Below are 18,244 nucleotides of genomic sequence, written 5' to 3' on the forward strand. Positions count from 1 at the left end.
GAAAGAAAGAAAGAAAGAAAGAAAGAAAGAAAGAAAGAAAGAAGAGAAAGCTTAACAGCCATGCCACCTATCACATGGGGAATAATTTTAACAAGAGACTCCAAATTCCTGTGTAAACCAGTGAAGTCAAATATCAAAGTATAAACAATTTTATTTGGGAAATGTGAGGGGAGAGAAGCAAAGAAAAGGGAAAGGTGACAATATTTCGCTCACAGGTAACATATAACTTAGCTAGTTGCGTTTCACCTGCTTGAGTGAGTCTTGGGTTTCAGAGGATGTGCAGAGTTCTGTGCAGAAAAGAGATTCAGAGAGAGCGAGAGTGAGCTTCTTTCCTCGCCTCTTTGGATGGTTCTGAGGAGACAGAGGAGGTTGAGGGGATGCCTCCCCTTTATGGGAATTTGAGACCGATAAGCCCCCGTTTCTTAATGGCGATAGGGGGTGATTGTCTGGGCCAGTGTAAAGAGAAGCTCCATCTCTTTGCCAGTGGTCCCAATGGCCAGCCAGAAGGGTATTCAGAGGCTGTTTCCACCTCCATAGTTATTCCTAAACTCCCATTGCAAAAGAACTAGCCAGATCTGGGAGGTTGGGGTGTTGTAAAAATACTCTGCTGTTACTCATTGGTAGAGCATTTGCTGCTGGAGACCCCCAGAGAGAGAAGATAAGCTGAGCACATTTTATCTCTATGGGAGGGTGAGAGTGTGGTCTGAATGAGCAGATTCCTCTGGGGCAGCGTGTGGGTCTGGGGCAGGCTTTGGGCACCTTTCCTTTGGGTAAGTTGGCCTCCCACAGCTCCTGCGACTGCTGGGGCCATTTCTTTTGCTCTTTCAAGACCCAGGAGGCTCTTCTTGTCCTCCCGGAGGGGGGGGGGCATCAGCTCAGAGGTGCTCCTAGAATCCTCGAATTGGAAGGGACCCCCTGGGTCGACTGGTCCAAACCCCCACAAAGCAGCTTCCCTTCCCTCTCACCAGGGCTTCCCACCGGAGATGACCTTGAACGAGTTCTTGACGAAGATGATGGCCTTCTTGGTTACCACCAGAGACTTTGGCCAAAAGGCAGAGCTGGTTTCAGCCATCGCCAGCCTGAAGGACGAGATGGGGGATCGGATGAAAGAGCTGGTCTGCAGCACCTTTATCCAGGTGTTGAACAAGAGGGACGACCTTCCCTCCCTCCGGGTGAGGGTCACTCTGGGCTCCTCGCTTTGTGCTGCCGTGCAGATCTTGTCTTGCATATTCTGCTAGAGGAACACACACGCAAGCATGCGTGGAAGGCTGGCCTTCCACTGTCCCCAGCCGCTGGCTAAAGTTTCTGGTCTTCATAACTGAGCAGCCCCTCAAAAGGAAGCTGGGACCTCCTTTTGAGAGCCAGTGTGGTGTAGTGGTTCAGACTCGTAATCTGGGGAACCGGGTTTGCTTCCCTGCTCCTCCACATGCAGCTGCTGGGTGACCTTGGGCCAGTCACCCTTCCTTGAAGTCTCTCAGCCCCACTCACCTCACAGAGTGTTTGTTGTGGGGGAGGAAGGGAAAGGAGATTGTGAGCCGCTTGGAGACTCCTTAAAAGGGAGTGAAAGGCGGGGTATCAAATCCAAACTCTTCTTCTTCTTCTCTTCTTCTCCCCACTGCGTCTGGTGGAGAAGGTGCTTAGGCCCAAGGGGGACTAAGGGGTGGGAGATTTTTTTGAAGCAAAGCAACAATGGGAGGAAGGGGAGCCAGCGGTTGCAAGCGCTGCCAATGTCGTTCCTGAAGACGGTTCTTTCCTTCTGGTGGAAACTGCATTTTCCCAGGAGGGGAAAGAGATTGTGTGCAAAAGGCCAGCAAGTCCCTAGTGTTGTGAGTGCCGGGTGGAATGTGCCCCCTTCACCCCACCAGAGAGGGACCCCCCCCCCGGCTGTCACTAGATTTCAACTTCCCTGCTGGCCAGACCCAGGAGTGACTTGCAGGGCCATAGAACTGTATCATTGGAGGGGACCCCAAAGGTCATTCAGCCCAACCCCCTGCAATTCAGGAATGCCGTATCTCAGGGCAGCTGCTGTGCATATCCAAGGCATCCCCACACACCCAGGTTCCAGCCTCGTCATCTCCAGGTTAGGGAGTTTGGAAAAGACCTCTGTCTCTCCTCCTCTCTTTGCCAAAGCCCGTGGAGAGCCACTGCCAGCCAGAGTTGACACCTCTGGCCCAGGCTGCCCCTTGGCTTTGTCGGTTCCTGTGCCTGCCTGCCAAGATGCCCTTGTCTTCTCTCGACATTCCAGGAAAGGAGGCATCGGAAGTTCATCCTGGGCACCTTGCAGGCCCTCGTGAAGATGGACAAGGACAACAAGGACCTGATAGTGGAGCTCATGGCCTTTTACATGCAGGCTTACACCCCAGACAAGTAAGGGCCGGGGGGGGGTCACTGGTAGGAGCCTAAGCCTTAAGGGGGGCAGAGGAAACAAAAGGCTTCAGGACAGTTTGTCAAAGTTGCTGCTTTTCAAAGTCACCAGCTGCTCTGGCTAGCTCTATCTTGGTTGCTCTCTCAATAAGCAACCCCCCCTTAAAAAAAAAAAACGATTTGAAAAGACTTTACTGCAAGGGCTCTGTTGAAGTTTTGTTTAAAGGGAAGGGTTCCACCACTGCAAAAAGCCTGAGAGACACATGCCACAGGTGAACTGATTTCAGCGTAGCTTCTCTTATTCGCGTGGTTTTGAAATCAGGTTTTAGGACCACGTAGATTTCCAAATTGCCCGCCCAAATCTGTTTGCCTTCAGTTAGCAAGTTATAGGCAGCAGAGACCACCCCCTTCCATCCTTGCCTAGATGCACATTCTCAAAGAGCAGGTGGACAGCAACCGGCAGGAGAAAAGGGGTGTTTAAAGAAAAACATTCCTTTAGCTCATTGTTCTGACAGGTATTTTATGGAGAGCCAGTGGTTAAGAGTGGTAGTCTCGTAATCTGGGGAACCGGGTTCGCGTCTCCGCTCCTCCACATGCAGCTGCTGGGTGACCTTGGGCCAGTCACACTTCTCTGAAGTCTCTCAGCCCCACTCACCTCACAGAGCATTTGTTGTGGGGAGGAAGGTAAAGGAGGTTGTGAGCCGCTTGGAGACTCCTTAAAGGGAGAGAAAGGCAGGATATCAAATCCAAACTCTTCTTCTTCTTCTTCCTCTTCTTCTTATGGCTCAGGTCAGCAAATGTGGTGGAGTGGGCCTGTGGGTGCAGTTCCCCCGCCTCGCAGCGTGAGCCCACCTGCCTCTTTCTCCTTTCAGGGTCATTATTCACAATCTGATGCAGGAGGTGGGAATCCAGGACCCCCACAGCTATTTCACCAAGGAGCTGAGCTGCTGGCCGGTCAAGGCGAGCGACTCCAAAGAGACGATGCGAGGAACCTGCGACCGGTGGCTGGAAGGGAAGATGCAGGAGCTCAAGGTGCCTCTTCCTCCTTCTCTCTTCCTTCGACCGGGGAGGGGTCCCCTGGCTCCAGGCCCACCACCACCACCACCGCTACAGAATCTGTCAAACTCCGCAAGCAGGAGCCAGGCTGAAATCTGCAATGCACCCGTTCTCTCCTGGCCTTTTCTCTAGCGTGTCAGGGAGGAGTCAGGGTCTGTTTTCATACAGGTGCGGCTCAGAAAGTAAGGTTCCCTCCTTTGGGAAGAAACCAGCCATTTGCCAGTGAAGTTCCCCAACCAGCAGCTTCCCCACTTGAGTTGTCTGGGTAGCTAGAATTATCTCCCTTCGTCAGAGAGGAAGGTCTTGCTTACATCGGCTGAGTACAACCTTCAGCTAAAAAGCTAACTTTCATTAAGGCTTTCAGCCCAGTGAACTTCAGGGGTTGGGAACTTCAAATATGGCCCCCTCGAGCCTCTCTATCTGGCCCTTGGGAGCTATGAGCTCCTTGAGGGATTTAGCCAGGCTGGAATCTTGATCTTGAAGTGTGGCAGTGACTCTTGCGAAGGGGTGCGATTGTGTGTGTAGATGCCAGTATGTTGTACAAGGGAGAGTTTTACATTCATGTTCTGCCTACAGGCCTCAGCTGGTTTCCAACCTCAGCAGCCAGGAGCCCAAGCTATAGCACCAGAGTCCAGTCCAAATGTCAGGGAGAATCGATTAGGAGAATATGGTTGGTGGGAGAAATGTAACTCACCTGCACCAGCCTATAGATGCTCCACTTAACTGCCTCTAATCTGCCAGAATTTTAAGCAGGAATGACTCACATCCCCCCCCCCCCCCGCTGCAATATAATAATAATATAATAATAATTTATTATTTATACGCCGCCCATCTGGCTGGGCTTCCCCAGCCATTCTGAGTGGCTTTCAACAAAATATTAAAATTAATATTTTTATGCCCCCTCCAATTTGCCATTAAAAAGAAATCGACTCCTCCTGTGGATCCCTTGCTGGGATGCTATGACACCAAAAGCTTTTAGCGACACCCCAAATGTGCTTTTTTAAAATAAAAAAAGCTTAATTATTTCCTGAGGAAAAATGAACTAAAAGCCATTTTTCACCGACTATTTCTGTAGATCACCTGCTAGGATACTGTGACACCAAAAGTTTTTTATTTGGTGGGCCCCAAAGACCTCACCTGAAACTTGTCACTTAAAAATATATATTTTACGGGTCAGTGTGTCCCTCTGCCTGCCCATGACCCAGGGGCTCCTGCTTTTGAAAGCTGCCTCCAGTGGGGGCCTGGGGGGGGGGTGTCCCAGGTCACGTTTTTGCACAGCAAAGGGATTTGCCCTTTGGGCAACAAACATTCAGCAAACTCTTTTCTCCACGCTGGAAGCGGCACCTGATGATTCTCTTCCTCCCAGGAGCACAGAGCTCAGCTTTTGGCGCAGAAGGTTCCATCCAGAAGGCATTATTCCTTTAAACCTTTCCAGAAGGTAAGAAGTATTGTGCGTCCAGCCTGGTCTTTGCTGATTATTGTGGGAAGGAGGAAGGGTGAGGGCAGTTCTCACCTTCCTCCGTGTTATGAACTGAAGTTCTCACCCTGGGCCAGCAGGGGGATACTGTAGATAGTTATGCAAATGAAGGATCGAAAGTGATGTTCAGTGATTGGATAGTTTGTATGCAAATGAAGGATCGAAAGTGACATTCAGTGATTGGATGGTTTTAGAAAGTTGCTACAGTAACTGTTGTACTGGAGCTCTATATAAGCAGGCTGACTGAGCCCTTCAGTTCAGTTCTGTTCTGGCCTCGGAATAAACAAGAGCTGTTTGAAGAATTGCTGTGTCGCCTGATATGTTCGTCCACAACTTAACACTCCTCCTCCTCCTCCTCCTCTTCCTCCTTTGCCCCCACCTTCCTGCACCTCTCAGCTTAGCTCCCTTGTCCCCCCACCCAGGGGGTCTCCATCCTTCAGAGCCCCCCAGATCATCCAGGTTTTTTTAATTTTCTACTCCGCCTTGTTTATCGATACTCCAGGCAATTACAAAAAAAGGAAATGAAATCACAGTCCGTCCATTACAATATCTATAAAGAAAGATGTCTGAAAATCACCGTATTTTTTACTCCATAAGATGCACCTAGTTTTTAGAGGAGGAAAGGGGGAAAGCCCCGTTTTTTTGGGGATCAGCTCACAGTTGTGCAGCTTCTTTTGCAAAGGGGAAAAGCCCCTTTTTTGAGGATCAGCTCAAAGTTGTTGAGCTTACTTTGCAAAGGGAAAAAAATCTTGTTTTTATGGGGTTCAACTCACAGTTCTGCTGCTTCTTTAGGAAAGGAAAGGGAGCCGTTTCTACAATTTCCGGACAGATAATCTAATCAGCCAGTCACATGTCGCTGGGGAAACAAACGGCCTCCGTCTGCAGAACACTCAACGATGGAGGCCTGGGCAAGGGGGCGAAAAGGGAGCCAGCGATCAACCACACATTCGCCCCATAAGACGCATGGACATTTCCCCTTATTTTTAGGAGGAAAGAAGTGTGTTTTATGGGGCGAAAAATACGGTATATATAATTTACATATCAACTGAAATTAATAATCCATTGCCTATCTAGCCACAGTGCTTGAAACGCATGCTAAGTGATTTCAAAGCTGGGCTCTGACCATAGCTGTCAACCATCCCTTATTTGGCGTGAAAGTTCCTTATTCCAGCGCCATTTCCCGCTGCTGTCCCTTATTGATGATGTCCCTTAAATTTCCCGGGGTTCAGAGGAAGCAGCTCCTCTCCCTCCCTCCCTGCCGGCCAGGGAGGAGGGAGGCTCCAGCTGTGTTGCTTGGCTGCGTTGCTCACCCAGTAAGGAGTCTAAGAACGACTGGGGGGTGGAGCTTGCATGCCTTGTGTCAATCAAATCGGCCACATGGCCTGGGGACTCACCTTTGCTCAGCACTTCCCAGCAGAAAGATGATGGCGGTTTTCCTTTGCTGGGTTGCTGTGCTGTGGGAACCACCGCTTGAGGCTTCGTTTGGCTGCTGGCTGGGCTTTCTGCTTTTGGCTCGGAGGGGCTCAGAAATTAAACATACCTGTGCCAGGAAAATCCCTTATTTTGGCTGCTGATCCCTTATTTCCAAGACTGCTGGTCCCTTATTTTCAAATCTGTAAGTTGACAGCTATGGCTCTGACCCACATGTTGTCGTCCTTGTTCCAGCAGAAGAGACGCTCCACCATGGAGACGGAGAGCAAGATGTCCTCTCCGGAAAGCTACCAAGAGGTGAGGAGGCTTATAGAGGAATCTTGTGAAGTCAGCCCAGGTTGGGTGCCTGGAGGGGCAGCTGTTCCTTCCAGGCAGCTCTTGCAGCTTCCATCAGCCACCTGTCCAAAACCTCTGGGGGATGCCAGTTTGGCCAAAGGCTAACCCTCCAACCACCCCTCAAAAGCCCCTTGGTATATCTTCTCTGTCTGACCCAGGAGTGGAGCAGCTCTAGCGTGGACCAGGAGAGGCGGCTGGAGGGGAAATATTCCCCCGAGAGCTACAAAGAGGTAAGGTCTGCCGAAGAATCCCACAAACCCAGGCAGGGTGGCACCTGAGAGCGAGGGGCTGTCCCTGTGCCAGGTAAGGAGGGGCCTCTTCTTCCTCTGTGATTCGTCGCAGGGGGTTGGACTAGATCAGTGTTTCCCAACCTTGGGCCTCCAGATGTTTTTGGCCTACAACTCCCATCATCCCTAGCTAGCAAGACCAGTGGTCAGGGATGATGGGAATTGTAGTTCAAAAACAGCTGGAGGCCCAAGGTTGTGAAACACTGGACTAGATGACCCCTGGGACCCTTCCGACTTTACATTTCTATGAGTCACATTTCTTTTCCCTCCAGGGGTTTGCCAGCTTCCATGAGGCCAGATCTGTTTAATTTTATTCTTTATTCTGGATGGCTTGCAGGAGAGAGAGAGAGAGAATGCTCAATCCAGTGGCGGGTGGTTCCCATGGAGACCCCCCAGGGCCAATGACCAGCCTGTCCTCCCCTTCCCTGCTGATTTCTCTACAGGGAACGCCGAGACGAAGGAGCAGGGGGAATCTTGACAGCCAAGGCCACCCCAGGAGGGGGGGCAGCTAGGCAGGTGGGGGTCATTTGGGGAGAGTGCCCCCCCATCACCCTCCACCGAACCACAGTGCATATCGGACAAAAGACGTGAATCCAAATATCCTAAAAAGACAGGCTGGAACATCCAATCCTTTCCCCTGGCCGCCCACAACAGCCGATAGCTACCATACTGCAAGTATTGAACTGCAAAGTGGCGTCTTCATTCCAGGTGGGGAAAGACCTGAGCAAGAAGGAGAGGGCAGAGAGGAGATCCCTTGCGAAGGAGAAGAGGGCGAGGAAGGAGAAGAGTCCACAGGTACGGGAGGACCCCCTTGGAGCTCCCCACCCAAAATGCCCCTTGTTGTCTAACAAAAGGTACCTGCTATAAACATTCCCTCTAAGAGTGAACTTGGATGGTTGAGTATCTGTCATTGAGTTTTAGATAATTTTATACATATAAAACAAAATCATTTCAAACATTAAAGTACAAGGTTCTTTTGAACATTCAGACCTCCTGCCCTCCCTCCATGGGTTCCATATTTAAATTTAGGTTTACTGCATCTTTTACCGAAACCAGGAAGATCAAGTATCTTCTAGAGATTGGAGTAAATTTGTAATTTATTTAAAAGACCACTGTAAACAGTTAAAGGGACTTGGGTGGCGCTGTGGGTAAAACCTCAGCGCCTAGGACTTGCCGATCGCATGGTCAGCGGTTCGAATCCCCGTGGTGGGGTGCGCTCCCGTTGTTCGGTCCCAGTGCCTGCCAACCTAGCAGTTCGAAAGCACCCTTAAGTGCAAGTAGATAAATAGGGACCGCTTACCTGCGGGAAGGTAAACGGCGTTCCGTGTGCTGCGCTGGCTCGCCAGATGCAGCTTGTCGCGCTGGCCACGTGACCCGGAAGTGTCTGCGGACAGCGCTGGCTCCCGGCCTCTAGAGTGAGATGAGCGCACAACCCTAGAGTCTGTCAAGACTGGCCCGTACGGGCAGGGGCACCTTTACCTTTACCTTTACCTTAAACAGTTAAAATATTTGGCAGGGTTGTAATGACACTTGTAATGACCAATTATTTATGGTAATTATGGTTTTGTAATAGATGGATAAGGGTATCTGTCATTTTTAATGAGGTTTTTTAATGAGATTTTATAGAGAGAGAGTTTTAATGTTCAATTGTTTTTAGTAGTTGTTTTTCTAAGTTTTCAGCTGTTCTTAGTTCATCTGTAGGCCACCTTCTATTATATATAAATAACAGAAATAATAAAGGAAAAGGGATCTTCCATAAATAAGACAGAGTGAGGCCTGGAGAAGACTTGCAAGCCTCCTGATCTAAGTTGCCTGAAACCCTGAACATGAAACTGAATAACAACAACAACAAGAATTTATTACCGTTTTTTTCACCCCATAGGGCGCACCTAGTTTTTTTGGGGGGAAATAAAGTGGAAAAAATTTATATCCCTCCCACAGGCTTGGGGCTGCCCGAGCTTCCCCCGAATCCCAGCCCCCAGAACAGGCAGCTCTCCGCAAGCCGTGGGAGCCCTCCCACGGCTTGCGCAGAGCTACCCGAAGCCCCGGCGCGACTGCTCAGTGCACCCAGGCTTCGGGATAGAGGCAGCTCTCCGCAACCCTCGGAGCCGGTCTCCCAAGGCTTGCGAAGAGCTTCCTGAAGCCCGGAGAGCAAGAGGGGTCGATGCGCACCGACTCCTCTCGCTCTCCAGGCTTCAGCGAAAGCCTGCATTCGCCCCATAGGATGCACACACATTTCCCCTTCATTTTGGGAGGGGAAAAAGTGCGTCCTATAGGGCGAAAAATACAGTATTTATTATTTCTACCCCGCCTATCTAGCTGGGTTTCCCCAGCCACTCTGGGCGGCTTCCAACAAGAGGTTAAAAATACATTAAAACATCAGTCATTAAAAACTTCCCTAAACAGCCTTCAGATGTCTTCTAAATGTCAGATAGTTGTTTATCTCCTTGACATCTGATGGGAGGGCGTTCCACAGGGCAGGCGCCACCACCGAGAAGGCCCTCTGCCTGGTTCCCTGTAACTGGAGATATCCTGCCATGTTTTTTCCATGTGTCAGAAACATTTGCCCAGTTGGACTCTGATTGGTGCGTTTTCCTCTGACTTAGGAGCCGGAGAGTGGTGACGTCACGGACGATGCAGGACAGCCAGAGACGGAGGAGTCAGGAAGCCTGGAGGTGAGGCCAGAAAGTATAATAGATTCGCAATCACTCATGCTAGAGTACTTTCAAGTAGCAAAGCTGACCAGAAAAGCCAGCAGCCCCAAATCAAAAAATATTCAAAGAATGGAGACTATTCAAAGAATATATAAGATTATATTGTAACAATGACATCCTAGCAGAACTGAATGATACTTGTATATAATAAACAAATGGAATAAATATACTAGATGAATATACAGGAAAAGTTATAAAACAAACTGCGATAAAACTGACAATAGAAAAAGTACAACGAGAATGATTGGAAGTCTTTTTCAGAAGACTTTATTAGAAAAGACAGGATGTTATAACTAATATTCATTTCTTATTGTTAACTCTTTTTTGCTTTTTATTTTTATTTTATTTATCTTTTTTCTATTTTTGTGTTTAATTTTGATGTAACTGTCTGTAATAAATATATAAGATGATATTTTAAATCAACAAAGATTAATTAATAATAAAAAAGGTGAGGCCACCAGTTCAGAAAGCCCCTTGTTGGTGGAGTGGAAAGGGGAGATTCCCCTCGCCCCCAGAGTCAGGTTCCCCCCACCTGCTTCTTCCTCCTCCCAAGCCGGGCTCTGGACACAGCAGCCCAGAGACTGGACACCTCTGGAGAGGAAGCCCAAGTGCCCCAATGCTTCCTGTCCAGGCCCAGCTTTGCCCCACGCTAAACCCCCAGCTGCCCCCCAGGGCAATGGAAGTGGCCGCGCCAGGGACTCTCAGGGCTGCTCTCCTCTTGCAGGTGGAGGAGGCTCAGTTTTGGATGCAGCCCGTCTGCCCCATCGACGCCATCCATTACTTTGTCGAAAAGCAGCTGGAGAAGGAGCTGGAGGAGATGAAGCAGCTGGTCTCTTCTTCGCTGATCTCGCCCAAGGACACCGTCATGGCCCTGCCTCCCATTAAGAAGTAAGAGGGGCTGTTACACAGGACACTTGAGGAAGCCCAGGCAAATGCATGGCTTTTCTGGGTGGTGCTGTTGCTGCTGCCTCCCCCCCCCCTGCAAAAAAATATATTGACCGCACAATGGCTACTCGCTAGATCTGCAACACTGAGAATTCGCACCCAGGCTCCACGAGGCAGATCAGTTCCCCCAAGCTTGGCAGAATGATTCTGTCTGTCCTCCCCACAGATTTCTGGGAGCAGTGAAGGGCTGGGGGTCCTGTGTGGCCCTCCAGAGGTTGCTGGACTCCAGCTTCCCCAACCACCAGGGCTAAAAGTCAGGGATGGTGATGGGAGTTGGAGCCCCAGAGCAAGACCCAAGTGGGGGGGGGGCACAGGCTTTCCGTGGCTGTGGTAGAGTATAGAAGGATCCAACAACTCTGGAACTTTGGGGGGGGTGTTTCTCTCTCTACAACGCTGCCCCCAGTCTAGGCTGGGGTGATGGCCTGGGACTCGGGCTCGGACTCGGAACCAGAGGAGTCTCAGTCCGCACCGGATCCTTTGCCTCAGGCGGCAGCTGAACCAAGTCTGGGGCCTGATCCTGAAGAGCCCCAGCCTGCACAGGTTCCCCTGCAACAAGCACCAGCTGGGCCGAGTCAGGGGCCTGAGGCTGCTCCACTGCCGGTTGGGTCAGGGGAGGCTGAGGCGGCCTCTGGGTCTAGTAGCCCACCGAAGTCTCCCGAGCTGCAGAGACTGAGGTCTGAGAGAAGGAGAGACCTGAGTACTAGCAGGAGGAGTGCTTGCCTTCGGGCGAAACAGGGAGGTGAGTCGCTGGGGGATCAGGACCGGCCGTTACCCCGACAGAGATAAAAGGCTGTCGGACCCCGCCCCAGCTTGTGGGAGCAACATTGCTGCTTGCTAGAACCTGCCTATGATCCTGTACCTGTCCTTGCCTGGTTTCCTGCCTTGTCCCTGTCGGACTGACTCCTCCCTTGGATTTGGGACGGGACCTGGACCGCGTTTCATGGGTCACCCCTGGGCCCAGCACAGCCAGGCTCACGGCTGCTTCTCCCATATATGGTGTCCCCCTAAAAGTGCAGGGGGTGAGCCCAGCCTCACCTGCGCATGCTCCCCACACAACGGATCACAGGCTGTGCGTGGGGGCAAGTGCCATTTCCTGCTGCTCTTGGTAAACCCGTGCCCTTGTTGTGACAGGAAGCGTGCCATCCTGCGGCTCGGAGAAACCAACGCCATGTTGAGGAAGAGAATACCCGAGCGTAAGTAGCTGCGGTGGCTGGGGGGGGGGTCTTCACCCCACTGCCTGGCCCTGTGGCTTGTATCTGCTTGCCCCCAAACAGACGTGAATGGGCCTGGATGGCACTGGGGGCAAATGCTCTGCCGCCCCCCACCCAGACCCTGCCCACCCTTCCTCCTGCGGCAGGAGAAACTAATGTTAGTTCACCAGTTTGACCCCAGATTACTTTCTGTGACTACAATTGATGTGTGTGGCTTGGAAAGATTTATTTCAGTCTTTGCTTGTTAGGATGTTTATACTCTGCCTGTTTCATCTCTAAAACAACGCTGGCAAATCAAGGGCCAGGTTTAGCCCTCGGCAGAGAAGATGAACAGACACGTCTTTGTATGTGCCAGCTGCTGGCACCATCTTGCCAGTTTGGGCGCTTGCACTTAGATGCCCAGGCTGGGCCTTTTTTAAAACAACTGGCTGCGATTCAGGGCCATCATAATCCCAGAGACAGCTTTGGAGACTTTTCTGTGGCAGCTCTGCACACACCTGGCAGATTAATCTGACAATCCCTCCTAGATGCCTAGCCTTGGGCAAGAGGTGTGTCTTGTGTATTCTGGGGTGTCACTGGCTGGAAAGCATTCCTGGGGGGGAGAGATTTGCTGTGTGTTCCACTCACTGTGAGCGAGCCAATATTCCTGTTTGCACAAAGCAGGAAGGTGAAGATTTTCATAGAATGGAATGGAGGTAAATATTTTGACTATTGTTGCACACCACCCCAATCTCTGGGCAGCATGAAATTCCAGGTACTTTTCCAGGGTTTGTTTCCTTTGGAATGCAGGGCAGCAGAGACCGCGGTGGCTTTGGGATCTCTTGCTTATGTGTACACCACCTGAGCCCGCGATGGAGGAGTTCACAGCATTAACACCCCAAAAGGGTCTTGCTTTTCCCATAGACACAACTGAAATCAGGCAGAGCTCTCTCAGCTGCTCAACCTGCAGCCTGCCAGCTTCCAGCTTGAAAAAGCAACTTGCAACTCTGGCCTTTGTCTTTGAGGGAAGGGAGGGAAGGGAGGGGCCCCACCCAATTGGTTTCTGGCACACAGCCACTTCCTTTGTTACCTTAATGGCCCACATGGAGAGGGCCATTACCTCACTAGGAAGCTAACCTAGCTATTCCAGTTACAGATAGGTAGCCGTGTTGGTCTGCCATAGTCAAAACAAAACAAATTCCTTCCAGTAGCACCTTAAAGACCAACTAAGTCAGTTCTTGGTATGAGCTTTCGTGTGCATGCACACTTCTTCAGATACACTGAAACAGAAGTCACCAGACCCTTCTATATAGTGAGAAGGTGGGGAGGGGTATTACTCAGAAGGGTGGTGGGAATGGGTGATTGGCAGATAGCTGTGATGAGCCTGTTGACGACTCTTAACGACTGCAATAGGTCTTACAGGAAAAAGCAAGGGGTGAGAAGGTGAGAAATGGCTTTGTCATGTATAATGAGAGAAGAATCCAATGTCTTTGTTCAGACCTGGTCTCTCCATGGTTTTAAGTTTGGTAATAAGTTGCAATTCAGCAGCTTCTCTTTCCAGTCTATTTCTGAAATTCCTTTGTAATAGAACATTGGATTCTTATCTCATTATACATGACAAAGCCATTTTTCACCTTCTCACCCCTTGCTTTTTCCTGTAAGACCTATTGCAGTCGTTAAGAGTCGTCAACAGGCTCATCACAGCTATCTGCCAATCACCCATTCCCACCCCCCTTCTGAGTAATACCCCTCCCCACCTTCTCACTATATAGAAGGGTCTGGTGACTTCTGTTTCAGTGTATCTGAAGAAGTGTGCATGCACACGAAAGCTCATACCAAGAACTAACTTAGTTGGTCTTTATTATTATTATTATTATTATTATTATTATTATTATTATTATTTAAGGTGCTACTGGAAGGAATTTTTTTATTTTGTTCTAGCTATTCCAGAAATTGAAACTGTGCTGGATCCAGGCATTAGAAGGGGCCCAGCCCATAACACTATCATCACCCGCTAATCCAAGCAAGACACAGGGATGCTGGTCCAGGTGTTTGGATGAGGGGCTCCTCTCCATCTGGGGTGCTCCTAGGACCTTGGAGCAACGTTGGCCAGGAGTGCCTGAGCACTGCTGTGGTTTGTGCACCTGATGCAACTTGTCTGCAGAAAGCAGAGCTGTCCAGAGTCGCACCTGCCGTCATCATCACATCTAGGCTGGGTTGGCGCATGGTCCTGCTTCTGAACATGTTTAGCATCTCAGAACGTTGTGACCAGGCTCCTCTTGGAAGCTTAAGACGTGGGTTATTTTATTCCGCCGTTCTTCTGTCTACATTAGCTGCTGGTTCATATCCAAGCACAATTCAAAGCGCTGGCTAGATTGACGTTAGAATTTTATGGCTACTCTGCACCTTTATCTTCTGTGATCCACTTGAATTGTTTTTTTTATTGGATGTACACAATTTCTTACATTTTTATGAGCTGCTTTGTAGGTCTTAGGGACGTGGGTGGCATTGTGGGTTAAACCACAGAGCCTAGGACTTGCCGATCAGAAGGTTGGCAGTTCGAATCAGCTCCCGTTGCTCGGTCCCTGCTCCTGCCCACCTAGCAGTTCGAAAGCACGTCAAAGTGCAAGTAGATAAATAGGTACCACTCCAGCAGGAAGGTAAACGGCGTTTCCGTGTGCTGCTCTGGTTCGCCAGAAGCGGCTTAGTCCTGCTGGCCACATGACCCGGAAGCTGTGCGCCGGCTCCCTCGGCCAATAAAGCGAGATGAGCGCCGCAACCCCAGAGTCGGTCACGACTGGACCTAATGGTCATGGGTCCCTTTACCTTTACCTTTGTAGGTCTTTTTTAAAAAAGCAGTTATATAAATATTTAAATAAAAAAGATGCCAGTGCATTGAGCTGTTGTTGAAAGCAGAAGTACAGTGGCTGGTTGAAAAACGGACAGCCGAGTTGTTTCCCAGCTGATCTCTGCAGGATTAGAGTCGGGGGCGAGGAAGGAAAGGGGAGTCCAGGGGCTTCTCCCATGCCCAATGGCCTTCCTCTTCCTCTTTGTTGTCTCCCTCAAACACAGGCTTCTACTGCCCGTACATCTTCCCGCGCTACCTCATGAAGGGGTTTGCGCCCTTTGTGAAACTTCCCTTGCCGAGAATCAACTTGGACCCCTTCCCACCCATTCTGGCGAGGCCGGCATCACCCAAGTCTTTCACCGCCATGCAGCAGTTGGTACGGAAGTATTTCATCCCCAAGTTTTCATACGCCGACAACTACCCTTGAAGGCTTCAGGAGACGCCTGAAGTTCCATCCGAGAGGTGAAATTCCTTCTGGCTGGCAATGGCTGGAGGGCTGGCCAGTGCCACGTCTCATGGTGTCCCAACCAGGCAGATGGCAGCGATGGGAGGCCGCCTGCCTGCCCGCCACAGATGCATCCAGACAAAATGAAAAGTCAATAAAAGCAAACTTATGCCCAAGGTCACCCAAAACCTCTCTGTCTGGTCATGCTTTTTGTAGTTTCCTAATCATTTTCATATTGCGACGGGCAGCTGCCACCCTGGGTGTTGCCCAGCTTAGGAATCATGCATGGTTCTGTTATCAGGAAGGATTGTTTGTTAAACGGCAGCACTCCTGGCGATCCAGGGAGGTGGCGTTTTCCAGCACACTTGAACTTTTGTTTAATGCGCAGGACGCAGAAGGGTCCAGCTGCCCCCTGCGTAACTTATGCAAGGCAGCAGTGCCAGAAAATTGTACTCAGCAGCAGCCCAGCAGGCTAAGCAAAGTCCACTGCCACGGACTGCCTCTGAAACAACTTCAAAACTTTGCCGGGAGTGAGGAGAAAGGCAGCCACACAGCTGGATTCTCCACGGTGCCAGGCAGGTCAGAAACAAGCCGAGCCAAACGAGCCGATTCTGGCATTGCAGGGGGTTGGACTAGATGGCCCTCAGGGTCCCTTCAAACTCTGGAAGGCTGACTTGCTGGGGATATGAGCTGGTGTGAACCCGGGGCCTCCTGGGCGGGCTGCCTGCCTCCAAGTGGCCCTGCTGGAGAAGCTCCGTAGGGCAATGCCGGGGAAAGCTCTTCATGGGCAGAGCTCTCTTGGGAGAAGGGGCATCGGGAAGGGAATGGGGGTCGCAAGAAGGGGCAGCACCATAGCTGTCAACCTGTCAGTGTTTGTAAAAAAAAAGGGGGGGGTTCTGACCTCCCTTTGCCGCCTCAGCCTGGTCCTCTGACCCTTGTTGGCATAAAAGAGTCCATGATAAAAGTATCCTTGCAGAGTACTTTCTGCTTTTATTCTTAAAAGTCTTTGTGCAAAAGTGACTGACCAACTGCACACACATCAACACTAATAATAATTTTATTATTTATACCCCGCTCATCTGGCAGGGCTTCCCCAGCCACTCTGGGCGGCTTCAAAAAAAATATTAAAATACTGTAGTACATTACCAGCTTTCACTAACCAACCAACCAACCCAACAACAAACTAACATTTCTCACTCTCTATATACAACCCGGTGCAGGCGCTGACTCATCCTGACCCAGCTTTTTTAAGCATTAAAGCAGCAGCGGACAATTTTCAGCCGTGACACAACCTTCCCCTTTTTTGCGGGAAATTCCCTTATTCCAGCCCCGTTTCCCGCTGCTTTCCCAAATTGTTAGACAGGTGAGGCTGCTGATCCCTTATTTTCAAATCTGGAAGTTGGCAGCTATGAGCAGCACACGTGCGCCATTTGCACGGGGGGAGGAGGTGGCTGGGGGGGGGCATGGTCCCTTTTCCCCTTTTTTTGCCCCGGGTGGAGCCGCCTCCATTGAGGCTGCCTGCCTGTGTGTGCCAAACTGGGTCTCTGACTCGGGTCCAGCAGAGCCTGGTTCCGGCCCCGGGACCCCGGGCCCTGGCAGCCGGGGAGGCGCCCTCTTCCCCTCTTCCCCTCGCCCTGGAGCCCTTCGGACGTGCAGAGAGCCAGGTCGCGTGTCGGGCTCAGCCGCCTCGGGGTCCGCTCCTGCCCCTCCGCCGAGCCCACCTGGCGGGGCTGGGACGAGGAGGGAAGAGCCGCGCCCCCCTGGGGCTCCGTGCACGTGGGAGTGGGCGGACACGTGTTGGCGCCGCGGGGCCGTCCCTTCCGAGCCAGGAGCGCGGGAAACTTCCGCGCAGGCGCAGGAGCGCGGCCGCCTCGGCTTTCGCTTTCGCTTTCGCTTCCCGCTCTGGTCGCGGCGCGCCGCGGGGGCGGGGCTTAGGCGCGGGCGAGAGCCAATGGGGGCGCGGGAGGCGGGCGGGGCGGGGCCGGGGCTGCGGGGCGCCAAAGCGGGAGGCGCGGAGACTCCGGAGGGCGGGGGGGGGGGGGAGGAGGGGGAGGAGGGGGGTCGTCCCGCCCACCGAGGAGCCCTTGCGCCCATTTCAGGGCCGAGCAACTGAGGCTGCCGGGCTGCAGGACTTGCCGGGGAGCGGGACTGGGCGGCCCGAGTGAGTCCTCCGCCTGCAGGGGAGACAGAAGAAAGGCAATTCTAGCATGCGGGGGGGGGGGGCGGGGGGGACCTAAATTATTTCATTGGGTATTTGGATTATTGGTACGTATTAGTAATTGGCATGGTGACAATGGGGCCATCATTGGGTTGCAATTGAAAACGGATGAAAATTAATATTATTTTTAAAAAATGATATGGCAGGGTTCTCTTTGCAGGGCTCCTGGTCAGTGTGGTGCAGTGGTTAGAGCGGGGGACTCCTAATCTGGGGAACCGGGTTCGATTCCCCTCTCTTGCACCTGCAGCTGCTGGGTGACTTGGGCCAGTCGCCCTTCTCTGAAGTCTCTCAGCCCCACTCACCTGTTGTGGGGAGGAAGGGAAAGGAGAAGGTCAGCGGCTTGGAGACCCCTTCAGCCCCAGGGGGGCCCAAACTTGTTTCCAAAGAGGGCCAGAGTTGATGAAGTGCACATGCTTGAGGGCCGACCAAAGTTGCTGAGCTTTCCTTAGGATTGAAGTTTTGAGCTTTCTTTAGGATTTAAACCCAGAGCTGTTGAGTTTTTTTAGGGCTGAAGTTGTTGAGCTTTTCTTATAATTTTACCCCAAAGTTGTTCAGCTCTTTTTGGGATTGAGGTTTTTGAACTTTTTTTAGGATTCAAACCCAAAGTTGTTGAGTTTTACTTACAATTTTACCCCAAAAGTTGTTGAGTTTTGTTTTGTTTTTTAAGGATTTTACCCCAGGACGTAGTATACTCCCACGGGGGCTGGATGAAATCAACTGGTGGGTTGGATTCATAGCTGTCAACTTTTCCCTTTTTTAAAGGGAAATTCCCTTATTCCGAATAGGATTCCTCGCAAAGGGAAAAGTTGACAGCTATGGTTGGCTTTGGATATGCCGGTCTTAAGGGGAGTGAAAGGCGGGATATCAAGCCCAACCTCCTCCTCCTCCTCCTCCTCCTCTTCTTCTTCTTCCTCTTTTTCTCCTCCTCCTCTC

The 18,244-nt window shown here is 51.1% G+C and overlaps 1 protein-coding gene across 1 annotated transcript in view; it reads left to right on the forward strand.

Annotated features, from left to right (window-relative positions):
* The window catches only part of WDR97 (WD repeat domain 97), a 37,490-nt gene extending 22,209 nt beyond the window's left edge, over window positions 1-15,281 (forward strand). Inside the window, exons 22-32 of the mRNA XM_081874915.1 lie at window positions 969-1,172; window positions 2,246-2,367; window positions 3,237-3,396; window positions 4,787-4,858; window positions 6,563-6,625; window positions 6,823-6,894; window positions 7,660-7,746; window positions 9,558-9,626; window positions 10,390-10,553; window positions 11,742-11,803; window positions 14,873-15,281. Coding sequence (XP_081731041.1) covers window positions 969-1,172; window positions 2,246-2,367; window positions 3,237-3,396; window positions 4,787-4,858; window positions 6,563-6,625; window positions 6,823-6,894; window positions 7,660-7,746; window positions 9,558-9,626; window positions 10,390-10,553; window positions 11,742-11,803; window positions 14,873-15,075 — 1,278 coding nt within the window. The 3' untranslated portion in view covers window positions 15,076-15,281. The remainder of the gene's footprint in view (window positions 1-968; window positions 1,173-2,245; window positions 2,368-3,236; window positions 3,397-4,786; window positions 4,859-6,562; window positions 6,626-6,822; window positions 6,895-7,659; window positions 7,747-9,557; window positions 9,627-10,389; window positions 10,554-11,741; window positions 11,804-14,872) is intronic.
* The last annotated feature ends 2,963 nt before the right edge of the window (window positions 15,282-18,244 follow it).

Source organism: Podarcis erhardii (assembly GCF_964252035.2).
Source record: "Podarcis erhardii genome assembly, chromosome: 8".
Lineage (NCBI taxonomy): Eukaryota > Metazoa > Chordata > Lepidosauria > Squamata > Lacertidae > Podarcis > Podarcis erhardii.